At 26.3% G+C, this 16,925-nt stretch overlaps 1 protein-coding gene across 3 annotated transcripts in view; it reads right to left on the bottom strand.

Annotated features, from left to right (window-relative positions):
- Window positions 1–16,925, bottom strand: part of LOC112693275 (calcium/calmodulin-dependent protein kinase type 1) — a 451,608-nt gene that overhangs the window by 50,141 nt on the left and 384,542 nt on the right. For all 3 annotated transcript variants that reach the window (XM_025568266.1, XM_025568267.1, XM_025568268.1), the window contains 2 exons: window positions 12,208–12,282; window positions 7,335–7,473 (listed from right to left, as the gene is read on the bottom strand). In XM_025568266.1, coding sequence (XP_025424051.1) covers window positions 7,335–7,473; window positions 12,208–12,282 — 214 coding nt within the window. The remainder of the gene's footprint in view (window positions 1–7,334; window positions 7,474–12,207; window positions 12,283–16,925) is intronic.

Below are 16,925 nucleotides of genomic sequence, written 5' to 3'. Positions count from 1 at the left end.
AAATGTTAAAAGAGATATTATGCATAATGACTGAAATACTCGTAAAAGTTTTCCATTGAAATGCTATGCGAGTCTTAACTAAACAATCTAACGATTTACCATCCTTGAATACGGTAATTCGTTAATAGCTCAACAATCTAGTTGTAATGAATCAACTATTGGGTTTAATCTAAATGGATAAATTCAATATAATTTAATTAAAAAAAAATAAAATAAAAAAAAATAAGATACAATAAATAATAATAATAATAATAATAAAATATGATGATTAACTGTGCGACACTGGTATATTTTTTTAGTTTATCGTATGAATCGATGTATTAAGGGGAAAAAACTGAAGGAAATCTGTAATGCTGTGTATTAAACGTACGTTGCGTACTATTAATATTCAATACTGTGTTAAAAAAGAAAAAAAAAATATTATAAGTCAGCAATGAAACCACCTAAGTCAATAATAAATATTTAAGCTACTTAAACAATAATAGCCTTGAATGAAATCTCGAAATAATGATTATTTTTTGGGCATTCATTTAGAAACCATAACTTGGGACTACGGAATAGATATAAAAACAGAATTTAGTTAAAGTTCTATCTCGTTGTATTAATTATGCATATAGAAATGTTTATTTTGAGTATTTTATTTATTATTAACATCAAGTTAGTATTTTATAGTGATAGTCTTCATATCGTATAAATCAAGTAAAATAGTACAGCTTTTGTTAAACATGTAGTATACAAAAATAAAATATCATGTAGTTATCTTTTTTTCTATCACCTAATCACATTCATATAATTGTACTCTTTAGTTAAATTATATTATTCAATTTAGTTGAGGCGAAATTATAATCAACTGAGCAGCAATAATAATTACTGCACGTTTGAAATATGTATAACTTTGAGTATTACAATAATAAATATTGAATTGAAAATGTGTACTACTACCAAAAGAATATATCAACGTGGCATAGTCTGAATATTAATCAATTTGATCATTTTTAAAATTCAATAACCAAACGGTTACCGAAAAACTCTTGCTGATTAATTGCAGATTTTTACACATCAAACAACATCAATTAAATTTAGAGCTTAAGCTTTACATTTGTATACTACAGAAATAAAAGAGAAATAAAAAGAAAATAATATTTTTTTTTCTTGTACAAGTTAATCAGCAATATCATAATAATTATTAATTATGATATTAATAATGATAATAATAATGATAATAATTATAATTATTGTCAATTCGTTTTATTAATCTTTAACAAATATTCGATTACTATTAATACACCTATTACCTTTTATCATAATATATTTACAGCCAAAATGTATAATTATAAAATTGATGTTTTAAAAAAAAAGTGTATTTGAATTAGATTCTAAATATTGAAGTGTTATGTAAATATATTAATTTTATTTGACCATAGTCCATATGAATTGTATAAATAAATAATATATTAGTAAATAAAATTATAGAGTACAATTTCAAACTAATTAATATATACAATGAAACCTATCTTAACGAATTTATATTGATAAATAAATGTATGTTTTTAATATATACAAAACAACTAGAATATTTTATACATAAATTTGTAAACATTAATCATTAGATTGAAAATAAGAAAAAAATATTAATAATTGTTTGAAAATTATAAATCAAAAATCCTATGGTCAAAAAATGCAAGCTCATAATAATTAAATTTCAAAATGGGTTAAATTGATTTATAGTTTTTGGTTATAATTAAGTTAGTTTTATAAAAATGCAAATTGAAATCTATGAAAATGTGGCCATAACGTGTACATAGAATATTGCATTTTTATTAACAATTAATAAAAACAAGTTGAAAATATATGATATGAATATTTAGTACAATATGAATTATTCATGAATTCATATTGCAAAGTATAACTTCAATGACTATGGTTGCTCATATTATTTTCCTCGAAGAAATTGCTTTCCAGCATTCTAACAAAATGATCTAAAAACATTATACTGTCAGTTAAAATTAATTTTTATACCAATATTATAGTTTATATGGAATCTCGAAATTAAAAATAGACATATTAAAAAAATTTAATTTTCTGAACTGAATATTTGAAAACTACGGAGTTATTATATTAAAAACATTAACGGTATCATATTTGCTCAAAATTCTACTTTTTAATGAAATAAATAAAGATTTGATACACATTAAAATGAATTGATTTAAATTTGTAATTTTAAACTATGCATAATATTTTAAAAATGTACAGATTAATTAAATTTTTTATAGGGCAAAATATATTTGTACAGTTAAGCACCAAAACCAATTTAATTTAATGTTCACAATTTTCTATACTCTAAAAACAAACAAATACATAAATTATAACAATTATGCAAATAATATGAACATTTTACTACATTGTGTCTTTTACATTGTTGTAATTTTAATATAACTGTGAATATTAAATTTTCTTTAATTACATAATTTAATTTTTATTTGTACTTTTAATTGCATATTAACATACAATTTATAAAATGAGATTTTAAATATAAAATAAATGGGTAAATTTCATTGATAGTCTTCCGAAAACCACAAAAAATAAAGTATATATTAATATAAATGCAAACTTAAAACATGTATTACTACTTAAATTAAAATCAATAAAAAACTAGAATAGCCAAAACTGATATTAAAAATCATAAGCATAATATTATTTAAATATTATAATTTCAAGGATTATATTTAATATCAATACATTATAAAAAAGACAAAACTTAGAATCTTTATTTATTTATAATTTATCCTAAAAAGTGATACCTAACAAGTTTAAATTGAATATCACCCATGTATTTTAGTATAATATAATATACCGTTCATTAATTTTACCATATTATATGAACTCCTACTAAATTAAAATTAGCCAATATTTTATTCTTATAATAAATTAATAAACAAGTATTGTCTTCTGTTCTAATTTTTCATTTATTTATTATTTTTACCGTTGTGTTCAACTGAAGCGAATCGCTTCAAATAAAACTAAAACGCGGTTATTTACCCCTTTTCAGAGAAGTTTCTCGAAAAAAATGCATTATTTAAAAATTTATTATTGGTTGGTTACAAATCAGGGTCTCACCCTTTTCGGCCAAAACATATTTAAAAAATTAAGCAAACATTTTATTTTTTATAATTAAATTATATTTCTTTGATGAATTTATAATGATATATTTTATTATTCCGCACCCCTATTGACGTTGTTTAGTTTTGAACTGTTCATTGATTGTTTCCCGCGAACAGGTTTGGACGCGTGTTATTTTGTACTATGTGACGTTTCTAAAGTATTAAGTAATTATTTAGGCTTTTAGTGTCCTTTAGTAGGTTTGCATATTAATTCGAAAGTGTCATTTTTCGCAATACATAACGCGAAACCAAAATTTAGTATAGATTTATGTAAATTTGTATTATTCTTTTCTTTATTATATATTTGAGTAGTTCTTGAGTTTATCTTGTTTTTTTCTTTATTCAATTGATATACCGTGCCAGGTTTTTATTATTTATTGCCTTATAATTTCATTTGGTTGTATTCTACACATTGTTCAATGGTCAACTCCGGAGATGTGCGTTTTCGGTTTATGACTATTATAATTCCATTTAACCTCGCGTTTCGACATCCTGTGTCTGACTACAAGTCAAAAGTTTTATTATTATTCTCAGGGCTTTTTCTGAAAAAAAAAAGAAAAATATTTGCTATCAATCAAGCACTTTCTGAGTTGAGGGAGACTGTCTCTATTTTTTACTTTTATTTTGTTGATAATATTTTGATATTTCTTTTGGTTGCATTTCCATTTTGTTGTGGATTTATTAATTTTTTATTTTATCTTCTATTTTTTTATTTTCCAATTTAATTTTATTTAAAAAAGAAAAAAAAAGTTGTTTCTGTTTTCCTGACGTTTTCCACGCCGTCTATGCACTCACCCACCTGATCGTCTAATTGATCACCTTCTTCAGTCAGATCGGACGAAGATGACGTCGATCACACCCACCATGTCTGATATCAGTGTCATCTCCATCACCACTTCTTCAACGAGTTCGGGTTCAAAGTCAACCAAGAAGACAGACATTTCACTTTCCAATCAATTCCTCGCTTTCATGAAGGAAAGTAAAAAAAGAATGGAAAAGTTTTTTTGTTTTATTTTTGTTGTTGAAGCTCACCATCAACATTGAGTAGAACATTTACAACCTTTCCGGATGTCAATCCTGAAGAGGATATGTAGAGTACGACCGTGGTGAAGTATCACATAAATAGATATACATATAAATAAACCTTGGCCGGTATACTTAAAAAAAATTTATATATAAAACAAAAAATAATTTTCCTTTTGATTTCCTTTTAATGCGTCCAATGGACAAAATTTTAATTTAATGTTTTAATTTTAATTATTGATGCAAAGTTGTGTTGCCTACAACACAACTGAAAAAAAAAAACTGTTGCATGAATTGATGCACCAATCAGTATAAATTTAATATTAGATTAATTTATTAGGTTAGTTTTGTATTGTCATTTTTTTTATTCTTTTGACTGAGTTTTATGCCTGGAAACTTTCTCGGCAACAACGTAATAAAAATAAAATGTATATCCTATTTTACTAATTTTTTTTTTTACATTTTTTATCTCTTTACTCTCGCCTAACCTTATCTTTTTTAAAAAAAAAATCCTATGAGCTCTGATGAATCGTCTCGGCCATAGGTTGGCGACTCTCTCTATGGATCCGTCACACGACGTTTGGGACCGCGAGAAGCACTGAAACGTCGCACACCCACAAATCAATATTTGAGTCAAATAGTACCATTATGTTATTTATACTATACATATGAAAGCCTGAATTTAAACGAGTTTTTATTTGACATTTAAATTAATTAATTGTAATTTTATTCAATTTTAAATTATTTCAACCCACACATTTAATATCACATTTAATATCACATTTGATATCCAACTAGATTAAAATAATCGAAATGTAAATATTTTTTTGAACAATGGAATAAATGTTGTCCTTATAGTATATTTAAAACATTGCAATTAAAATTTGAAATAATTTTTTCGTCGTGTAATGTAAAATTTTATTATTTCAAATGTATGAAGATTATTCAATTTACAATACCATATTAAAATATTAAAAGTTTTACAATAATTAGTATATTTTTTTTTTTATGTAGAAACTTAAAAGTGAAAATTAGTGACTATGACTATAGTTGTAAAAATAATTAATTGGTTGATTTAAAAAATTATTTTTTGTATTTATTTTCGATTTAACAAAAATCCAATTAGAAATGATGAGTTTTCAAGGAATTTTCGCTAAACTAAAGTGAAAATCCTGAAGTATTTTTTTATTTTTAAGAACATTTTTCTTTGTGAATTTAATGATAAATTAGAGTATCAATGTATTTTTGGCTTTGTTTTGGGAATTTAAGCATAGGTATTAACTAGCTTTTAATACATTTTTGAAAAACACAATGTATTTATAAACTTAGAATTATTAATTTTCCAAGGAATACAATGATATAAAAAAGTTGTCATATAAAATAAAATAATAGAGCTAATCAGTTATAATTTTTGATGAAAAAGATAAAGTATATAATAGAGTAAACTTGGCAAGATTTAATGTGAATTCCATCAGTTTTGGCCCATAGTCTTATCAATTCAAATACAGATTAAATTAATTATAATTATGTAAATATTTTAAAACTGCATTCAAAGAAGATTGATATCAAAAGATGTTTGTATTATATTATGACATATAATTATAACATTTCAAAGTTTTAATTTATTAAGAAATAAAAAAATTAAAAAAATTATGGTAAACGAAGAAATGACGTCCTTGTTTAAGTAACATTTAACTAATTTGAAATTCAATTTTACAGACAGGAAAACTGAGATCCTCGTCACAAACAAAAGTAATTAAAAAATTATTTAATATCGTGATCGTTAAAAATCAGATACGAGTAGATTAATACATAAAATTTTATGTAGCCAATTAATTCGTTTTTATTTCATATATTAGCACATTTTTATACTGGTAACACTTTTGACAGATATTTAAACGATAATTTTGAGTATATGTAACATACCTTTACGTATATTAAATGTGTTAACAATCAATTTATAATGCGTGTATTTTATTTCTAAAATCCCTTAGTTGTAAATTATTGTTGAAAAATGAATACCTATACATAATATTTAATAATTTAAATTCGTAGAGATTGAATGAGTTATTTCATACTTAGAGTAAGGTTTCATGAAAAGAAAATTTATCTTCATAAGGCAAATGCAAAAAAAGATTTAATGAAATTAAATGTTTTTTTTTCCTGAAAAATATAATTATAAGCAATAGAACACATATGTTCAACAAAATTAAACACCTGTAGTCGTAGTCGTAATTTAAGTTATTTATATTTCTATTTTGAATAGTTATTTTCGTACAGTTTGTAAGGTACCTTTTAATGTACCAAAGGTTGCTTTTAATTACTTTTGCAAGTAGCCTAAGATACAGGTGATAACCCAGTAGTAATAGTAATAGTAATAACAACAGTAGTAATAATATCAGTAGCGTATGCAGAATTTTATAATGGAAGGGGGGATGAAAATAAATAATTACTCAGTTATAAGAGGCGCATAGGCTTGAAAAATAAAATAGTTGCTTTTTTATTTCTTATTTAAATTAAGCATTAAATAAACAAAAAATATATGAAAAAAAAAAAAATAACTAAAATAATGGGTAATAAAATAAATTTTTATTTAGTCCAGTCTAATAATTGTAGTCGCTTAGGTGATGTTTTTGAAAATTGTTGTAGAACTTCCAATTCGGTCAGATTTTCTTTTTTATTGATATTTGGTAAAGCTAATCCATTAAGACGTTCCTCCGTCATGGTTGATCTTTGGAATGTTGGCTAGATTAACGATGTTTGGATTGTTGCTAATATCAGTTCAGTTGTAATCATAGATTATAAATACCCATCTATGGACTGTGGTCGTAATCACAGACTAAGATATGTATAATATTTATTAATATCAGTCCATTTTTCTAATAAATGGGTAAATACACGCTTTGAGATACTATATTAAATCGTTGGTAGATTTAAAAACAAAAATAATAATTCCCGCAATGGGGGGGGGGCTTCAGCCCGTTAGTCCCCCCCCCCTGCGTACGCCACTGAATAACAGTAATATTAATGATTTTTATTCAATTCTTACACAGTGTGCTCATGGTACATTTAAGTTCGTGAACTTAAATTTGCTTAGAACATGTGTCTACTATTTTATTTTTGTTACATAAAACAAGGTGTTACACTCACCTTGAGATCCCTGTGTACTACGCCTTGCTCATGCATGTAATCCACAGCTTCCAGTACCTGACGGATCAAATGGGCGGCGTCTTTTTCGGTGTACGAGCCCTTCTGCACGATCCGGTCGAACAGTTCGCCTCCGGTTACCCTGCATGAAAAAAAAATGTCCATAATGTTTTGGATTTCAATCGTTTGATTTAACAATTAATCAATCAATATATAATAATATCGTAACAAAAACATTGTCCAAGGGAATATATTTTAGATAGCTTTTCCGTCCCCATAAAGTCAAGCGGAGCAAGAATAGTAATTTTTTTCATAACGCCTTTAAATTTCGAATACATTTTCGAATACCAATCATTATAATATCACGCGATTATGTTATTTTTACAAATAAGAAATGGTTTTTTCAAATTTTTACCACATAATCTATTAAAAAACTATAGAACGCCATATTTCTAGCTGAAAACCATTATAACTTTTGTTGTAGTGATTATCAGCAACGATTATTACATGTATTATAAATTTAAAATTCACTGGAGATGTGTATTAAGTCATATACTATAATATTTACATTAAATTCATGTATCTAACTATAAAAATGAGATTACTTTTAAGAACTCTGAAAGTTAAATAGTAAAAATAAACTCTAAAAAATTTCACAATTTCTTGAACTCTAATTACTAGCCTAATATCTAAAACCTAGGAGAATGATACATTGAAGTAAAAAATAAAAACAAATCATAGTGGTGAGCTTTATTAAAAGGGATGGGGAAGTTTTAATTTTTTTATATAGGTAATTAATCAAATTGATGTACTTAAATATAGTTTTATAATCAAAGATGTGTTTATATGTAAAATAAACTAATTAAACATAAATCATTTTCATAAGCATTTTTTTTAATTATTCAGACTAACATTTTTTAAATGTTGTTGTATTATACAGTAATTTATTTTTAATTACATAACACTTTTGCATAAATTTCCATTCTCCGAAAGAAAAATCTCACTTAAAGAACCGTCTTACACAGAATGGGTACCGAGTGCATTGGATAAAATAATTATAGTTATTATTTTTTTTTAATTTAATAAGAGGGTTTTAAGTGAAATATTGGCCAAGTCAAGTTAATTTGAAGTTATAAAATATAGTATATAGAATAAAAAGTATAAGGTTCAATATTTTATTAATTTCTAAAATTTGTAAAACAATAATGTGTCTCATTGCATAAATACTCGTAAATATAATTACATTTTTTAAAATAATTTCCTTTAAATAAATGTATATTTGATCGATTAAAATAGTTGATAAGAGAATCAAATATGACCAAAGGAATATTTGATTTTGGTAACTAAAATGCTAATAGTTATTAACAAGAATGATTAACAAGAAACATTGCAACGTCGTGTTTTAAAAACATTGACAAATTTCGTACCCCAATAATGTGATATATAATTTTTACTTTTCCTGTATAGTCATTCGTACGATTAAAAGATATCGAACAAGACTCATAAAAATGATAAAGACTGTTAAGGAAAGAACGTTCTAAACGTATTTCAAGTAATGATAATATGCAGTGTATTTATGTAGTATTCACTGTCATACGAGAATCCGTGCAATACTTAACTATATGTTTTAGTATTCATAGCGGGCACGGAAACTAATAATTAGTTAAGCGATGCGCTTATTATGACCGGGAAATTAATATATGGGGGTAATAAATTATAATACTTCATGTATATATATATATTGATGAATGTCTTAACGTTTGAACATTTATCGAAGCAGTTTTAAACGTATTTTAATTGGAAACTATCTACATGATAACTACGGTTCTCCTAATATGTTGATTTAAATTTGTAATTACAATCAGTAGATACACGTTTACAATAAAAGAATTTGATTTTGTTTCGTATACGTCATGTGGTGCGGTAGAGGGAAACGTGCTCTCCAATTCTGAGGCATCCTCAATACGTGTACTTCGAATTTTCGATATTATTATCACGTTTAGAATACAAATGTTGTGTAAAAGAACGCCCGATGAAGCGTCCGGGATTTTAATGAAGTCACACACAAGATAAAAACAAAACCGTCGACGATGAAGTATTTTTTATTTTTATTATCCACAAGTATATGCACAATCCATACAAATTAATGCACAATATGTATATAAGATAAAACGCCATACATAACATAAATTACTTGAGTAAGAATCACACCATAAAGTCCTGCTATAACATTATATATTATTAATTAAAAATTTATTGTGTGAGACATTTTCATGAAAATAGAAAAAAAATTAATTGAAGTAGCTATCGTTCTATAAATGGAAAACAAAATATACATAAATAGAAAAGTATAGAAAAATCGATAAAGAACTTAAGTTTAAAAATTCCATCCAGTGTCATTTGAGTCTTTTATTACTGTCAGTTACTTTTTTTTATTAACAGGTGAGTTAAAATATTATACTTTACACTAATTAAAGTATTTTTAAAATTAAAAGTATTTTTTATTGGTCCCCAATAAATCTACGACTTCCTCGCAATATAGTTTATAATTGAGATCATATTTTGTTGAGTTAAATTTGAGATTTTAATGAAATATTGACATAAATATTTGTTACTCGAATTTCTAATGATAGAATAGTGTAATTAAGAAAAAGCAAAATAAAATGTTGTACTGCGTGGTAATAGATAATACTTAAATATTTTATTGTTGTTATTTCGTTAACCCTAAGATCATGAGAAATGAATTTTAAAATGTATGTAATAATATAAATGGGTCAACTAACTTTTGAAAATTTGTGAATAATTTGAAATAGAAATGAGAAAATCCAAACATTTCCTTCGAATTCAAACGTGTTTTTGATTCGACGAACGAAAATAAAACAACGATTTATAATAAACAAGTAGGTAATGAAAAAAAAAAAAAATTAAATTGCATTTTAACTTTAAAATTAAATTACAATTTGTTTTAATGTCGAAGTATACAGTTCAGTTTGGCAGTAAGCATAAAATGTAATTCCTGGTTCAATATATCACTTAAAGTTATGTTTCATTTCGGGCTTGGTTGGTCATTAAAATAATTTATTCTGATGCTAATAGCTTATTAGGCTTTGAAAAACTTTTCTAACATAATTTTTCATTTATTCATGGCGCACAGTGGGAGGAATCATAATTTTACCATGACAAAAATACAATTTGAACTATCAAAATTTTGATAAAAATGCAGTGCAAATTTTTTCATTATAAGTTGTCAATCTTGTATTGGATGCTTATTTTATCTTTATTACGTTTTATCAATAGCATTAAAAGTTCAATTAGCGCGATATTTTCATCACAGCGACTTTCTTGACAATACGCATGTCCACAATAAATATTTGTTATAAGTATTATAGAACGTTATATTATTTAGTTTTTTTTTGATAATTTACTTTGTACTATGGAAACTTCTAAACGAGGTATAAAATAATTATTAATAGTTTAATTAACTCTCCAATCAACAATAAATTGTTAAAATTTTAATAACAAAATAATAAAAATATATCATAATTTAACAATTATAGTGATCTGAAAAAAAGGACATAAAAAAGCCCCAATTTTTATTAAAATATTTTAGTAAACATACTATTTAGTAAATTCTAAAATATGGTATACTCAAAGTTGCCCATTTAATTTCTATGATTTTTTTTTGTAGATAATATTATATACCTACCGTGATTTATTTGATGCTCTCAGAAATTTCCAACAACAATTAAATTAGTGCTCTGTGGATTTTATTTAATATTATTTTTATTTAATTATATTGCAAAAAAAAAAATAAATCATTTTTTGATGAGAAATATGAAAATGAATTGAAATGTAAAATTTCAGGATTTATAACTACGTTAAATCGCAAGTGGTTAGCCGTAAATCGTACTGCAACTACATTTATTTCTAAAAACGAGGGTTGGTTAGATACCGAATTTATTTTACCTCAAAATGAAAATAAAATAGTTGATAAACGCGGTCGTCCATCAAAATTATTTTATGATGTATCTGAAAGATCTAAAATACGAAAAGTAAAATCATTAGTGGATACAAAATCGCCAAAAAGTTTATTATTATTATTACAAGCGACAAGAGTATTACTTTTTAAAGAAGGTAAACATGCAGCAGCTAATTTATTAAAACAGCCATCAGAGTATTCTCTTAGTCGTCTTGTAAATATTAGGAAATCTTTTCATGAAACGTTGAAGGGGAAAAATATAACACCATTTACTGTAGATGAAGCTCTTGCTCATATGGTAAATTGTCGCATGACAAAAAACGTTTATCATCAAACTCGATTAGGTTTAAAAAACATGGAGTCAATGTGTATCCTTCATATGACTGCATACGAGAAGCAAAAAAAACCATGTTATCCCGAAGGTTTAAAAATATATGAATATAGTGCATTTATTCCTCTACAAAATGTATTGGATCACACGGTTAGAAGAATTTTTCAAACTTTTGATTTAACTGAAATTTTAATTTTTTCGAAAAATATGTTAAGGCTGAGTTTATTTTTAAATTGAGGTGTGATGGTTAGTATAATATTATATTTATATCATACGTGAGGATTGCAAGGTGCATTGAATACACGTGGTATATATGCTATACACTAGGAATTTCTACGCCCATGGAAAATTTTTAGATTATGCACTATCATAGACTATGAATCAAATACCCTTCCCAACATTTTTTTCCTAATAATGAACATACAATCATACTTATTGAGTCTTAAGCATATTATCAGCAACAAAGTTATAAGTATCAATCTTGTAGTCAACAAAAGATTATATGAGTGTATAAAAATTACACCCTCTAAAATTTAACGCCCCCGAGTTTATAATATAATACTCACAGTTCCATGATGAGGTACACTTTGGACTTGTCCTCAAACGTTTCCAGCAATTGCACGATATTCGGATGAGTGAGCCTGGAAAAATAAAAACATAAACACGTTAAACCGCTTTCATTTTATATATATGAGATTTATTAACAATCAGCAAACAAAAATGGATTTCTGACTTGACTAATGCACAGATAGAATTTACGTGCATTTCAAACGCATATTTACTTGTTGTATTTCTGGTTGGCAGGAACACTTGAAATATAATGTCCCCAGTTCGAAAAACCTTTATTGATGTTGAAATTCAGAAAGAAAATGAGAGCACGTATATTTAATCATACGTCAAATGGGATGGAGGTATTCAAATTGTGGTCAACGAGGGCTAATAATAGTTCCCTGATATTTTACCGGGGGACGAACGGATAGTTACCGTAGGTGCCAGAAATAGAAAATTTGATGTCAAGGGAAAATAAAAATGTAGTGCCCCTTACGTAGGTGGAAGTAAAGGGTATGCCGGGTGTCAACACAAAACAAAATGTTTAAACACAAATCAAAAGTTTTTTTTAACATTACTTTGTTTTCATTGTTTTCATATAATATTTATTAGTACTAAATATATCAATATTATACTTAAAAATCATTAAAAAAATATAAAAACTCTTGGTTACTTTAACTTAAAAAAAAAAATTGTATTCCTAGAAAATTGTAAATTTAAAAATAAATTATTCTAGCCTTCTCGCAGCAAAATCATTGATTATGTTTTCATCAATTATTTCTTGCAATTGTATTTTTTATGTATATAATAGATAATTGTATAAATCTTGCTTGTTCCGTACTTTATTGTAGTTTTGTTATTATTAATTTTAATTTGATAAAGCATCGTTCACACTAAGCTGATAGAACTGGCATTGCAATATATATTTGATAAGTATTGGATATATTTGGATATGTATCTTGAAATTTTTTTTTACAAATAAAATTCAACATTTCAAAAAAGTTTGTCACTTTAAATTTTCATCTGAGTTAAAAATATGGTCTTAAAAACTGAAATGAATTTAAATTTTCAAGATAATTTTCATAATTATTACACAAAATCAACTTCGAATCTTTCCAAGTTTCCCGTAAAAATAAATTATTGCTTGATCTAAAAATGAAATATCTTGAGCAACATTTTTCATTGATTCGAATATTAAACGTTAGATATGGTCAATATAACTTTTAATTAATAATACAGATTTTTTTTTCATTTTTATGTTATAAAAATCATTTTCTGCAATATTAAATTCGGCATTGAATGACAGACAGAAATTTCAAGTGTGTTCTGATATAGCCGCCTAATAAAGACTACAAAATGGGTTACTATAATATATTATGTCAATGAAATATTGGCATCAGCGTCTAACGTGTTAAATAACAAACGACCGTGTGGTATCTATTTATTTTTTACCTGAAATATTTTATTATATATACATATTTTATGTTCATGACTTTTTTATAAACTTGAGATTGCCCTTATACCAACAGCACCTGAAGCAAGCATATTCTCTTATATCCCCCCTCCTAAATGCGGTACTGGTTGTCGTCTTGCATCTCCTTTGATCATTTTTTATAGAATTTTATATAAATGATTTAGTATATTTTTAATAATGTAATAAGAGTTCTAACAAGGTTAGTTACCAACTGTATGATTTGTATGACGGGTTGAAAATAAATAAAATGACAATGTGATATATACTTAATAATTTTACATAATATAATACTTCATAATAATAGTTTATTTATTTGCTTTTTATTTAAATAAATATATTTACAATGCACACAGAATAGGTATACTGTAGAAAAACAAATGTGTTGATGATTATTTTTTCATTAATAGTTATACTAATAGCTTAATTGAAACTGATAATTTACCTAAAAAATATAAAATATAATTTGCCTAAACGGCATTTTATTACGCGTACATTAACCCTACTGGTAATTGGGTATAAATTGAATATAACGTGCCACCAACGCGCATGTTAATTATTAACGATGTACGAAATAATAATGTTATAATATGACGGTCGCTTGACAAAGTTGTCTATATCTATATTGAAAGCGTTGTGATTACCTACACTAAATTTAGCGCGTAACGTATCGCGTAATTGCTTTGACGATGTTATTTATTCATTTAATAACACTGTAACAGCAATAATTAAAAGTAAATGCGATTATTATCGTTATATTACCTACCTACTTTCAACAAAAAATTTGATACGATCTTGTAATATCACGGGAACAATAATTTAGCAAGTTCCCGAGGTTGATAAAATCAAAACGTGTAAAGGTCCCAACACACTGCCGCGGTGGCGATTTTTATCCAGTATAAACATAATATATTTATATATTACATACAATAATTGTATAGTTAATTAATTAATTCCTATTAAGTCATTGATTAATTGACGATTTATCTATATAGTACGTTAGTAGGTACTATATTAAGTACTTATACTATTGTACATATTATATTCATTATATATATATATATATAAATATATATAATATTGTATTGATTATTTTTATATGAATTATTTTTAATAAAGTTAAATAGTATATTAAACTATAACTTGAATAGTTTCTAGGAAATATTCGAAGTCTAGACTAATATACTACTAATATAGATAGTATAGGTGCTATTAGCGTATATTTGATAAGTCAATTGAAAATACCGCTGCGCGGTGGCGGTAAAATCGAGCATTCTGCGGTTTTTATAAATATCGCAGCGTCGATATTTTACCGCGGCCGAATTACCGCTGCAGTGTGCGGACTCCCATTACAATACGTGTGTACAAATTTAACGCCACCGCCACTGCCACCACCACCAGTGGGTGGGGACCTTAACGCAGTGAACTACATAAGTATTTGAATAATATGAGGTAATTTACATGATTATTTTTGTGTAAACATTTTTATATATATTGTAAATACTATTATATACACAAAACACTATAAATAATAATTATTACATACATTTTTTTAATAAATACATGATGCGTACCAAGCACTGGTATTTATACATATTATAAGATATGGAGTGTGTCGAATGAGGGACCGTCTCCTTATACACATTGTTTGTATAACTGTTGCACAATTATTGTTATTCGCTTAACCATAAACCTATATACATTAATTAAAATAAGTATAGTATATTTGTATATTGTAGTATAGTTAAAACTGATAGAACAGTACTTTATACTTTTTAGTTAACGATTATAAAACACATTGTCATCTCTTCAATTTGCAGCTAAAGCCTCTCTAGCCCCAACCCCCTTGGTCTAGTCCTGTTAATGATGTATAGGTGAATGGGGGATTTGTTCCTCACATCTCTAAGGTAGAAAAAAACCATTATTTTGATAAAAACTTACAATTATATTCTACCAAAGTTAATTTAAACAAATATAGTATAATATAGGGTAGGTAGTTTTTATTTGTATCCAAAATACAAATTGATTTTGAGTTATATATTTAATATAGCGTCAAACAATCACATCACATACATATTTAACTAACATCATCTTTTATTCAAACTAAAAATATAGAATTCAAGTCTTCAACTGTCTTTTTCGATAGTGAAAAACCACAAATATGAAAATTTTAGAGGTAGCAAATTATTACTTTTGTGACCCTAGTGTTTTAATAGAAGTCGTAACGAGATAAATATTTAAATATTTGTTCAAGTTCGAATTATTACGAGTAAATATTGTTCAGACAATAATTTTGTACGGAACAAACGATTCAAATTACGATGCTTTGTGCACGTCGAGTGTCGCTGCATTTTATAAGAACATCGGAATTGAATATACGAGTATATAAAGAAGCATTTGAATATTTTGTTTACTCGGAGATATAGGCACTTTATGACAACTAAACGGTAGTCAAAAGTACAACAGGGAAGTAATAACTATAAATCAAATCAAATCATTTCTATACGATTAAAGTATGCAATAATGGGTGATGGCTGAGCGTATATTTATGCGTAAAGTTTACAGCAACGGTTGCATACAATGTGTTATCGTCGTTTCCAGTGCATCAAGAGTTGAAATTATTATTATTCTTTTTAGATGGGAAATCGTTTATAGTCACGCGACGTGGCAACGGTCTATCACGTGTGATATTGCAGAATAATAATACGCGAGCAAGGCACTGTCGACCGTGGATGTTTCTTAGGCCCAAATGTTTAGGCGTTCACAAAATAATACAGAAACAGTTTTTGGATATGAAAGTTAATTAGATATCGTTATTATCATTTGTTTTTTGTTTTATGCGAGGGGAACTAAATACGATAAGTACTGCAACAAGAGTGCAAGTGCGCGCTCCACACACCCGCACCATGTGAGGCATAAATGGTTTGTTCCTCCAGAAACATTTTATCTTCATACACACGTATACATTCAAATGTCTTAACGTGGGGCTTACTGAACGTATTCAGAAAATATATAATATATATATATATATATATATATATTTTCAGTATTGTGAAAATAAAATATTCACAAATATTAATGAGTAAATAATATAATCAAAGTTGGGTAGAATTGATTTGTTTGTGAACACAGAGATGTACAATCGATATACAAAACTTCCCTGATTTGTTTTGAGATTCCACAAATGAAGTCTACGCGCTAAAAATTTCAAATCATGAACTCCTTTTTTGGTTTCAAAGAATAGTTTATTACAAATATTGAGAT

Source organism: Sipha flava, unplaced genomic scaffold (genome assembly GCF_003268045.1).
Source record: "Sipha flava isolate LNK unplaced genomic scaffold, YSA_version1 84_pilon_pilon, whole genome shotgun sequence".
Lineage (NCBI taxonomy): Eukaryota > Metazoa > Arthropoda > Insecta > Hemiptera > Aphididae > Sipha > Sipha flava.
This window is presented reverse-complemented; position numbering and strand designations above follow the sequence as displayed.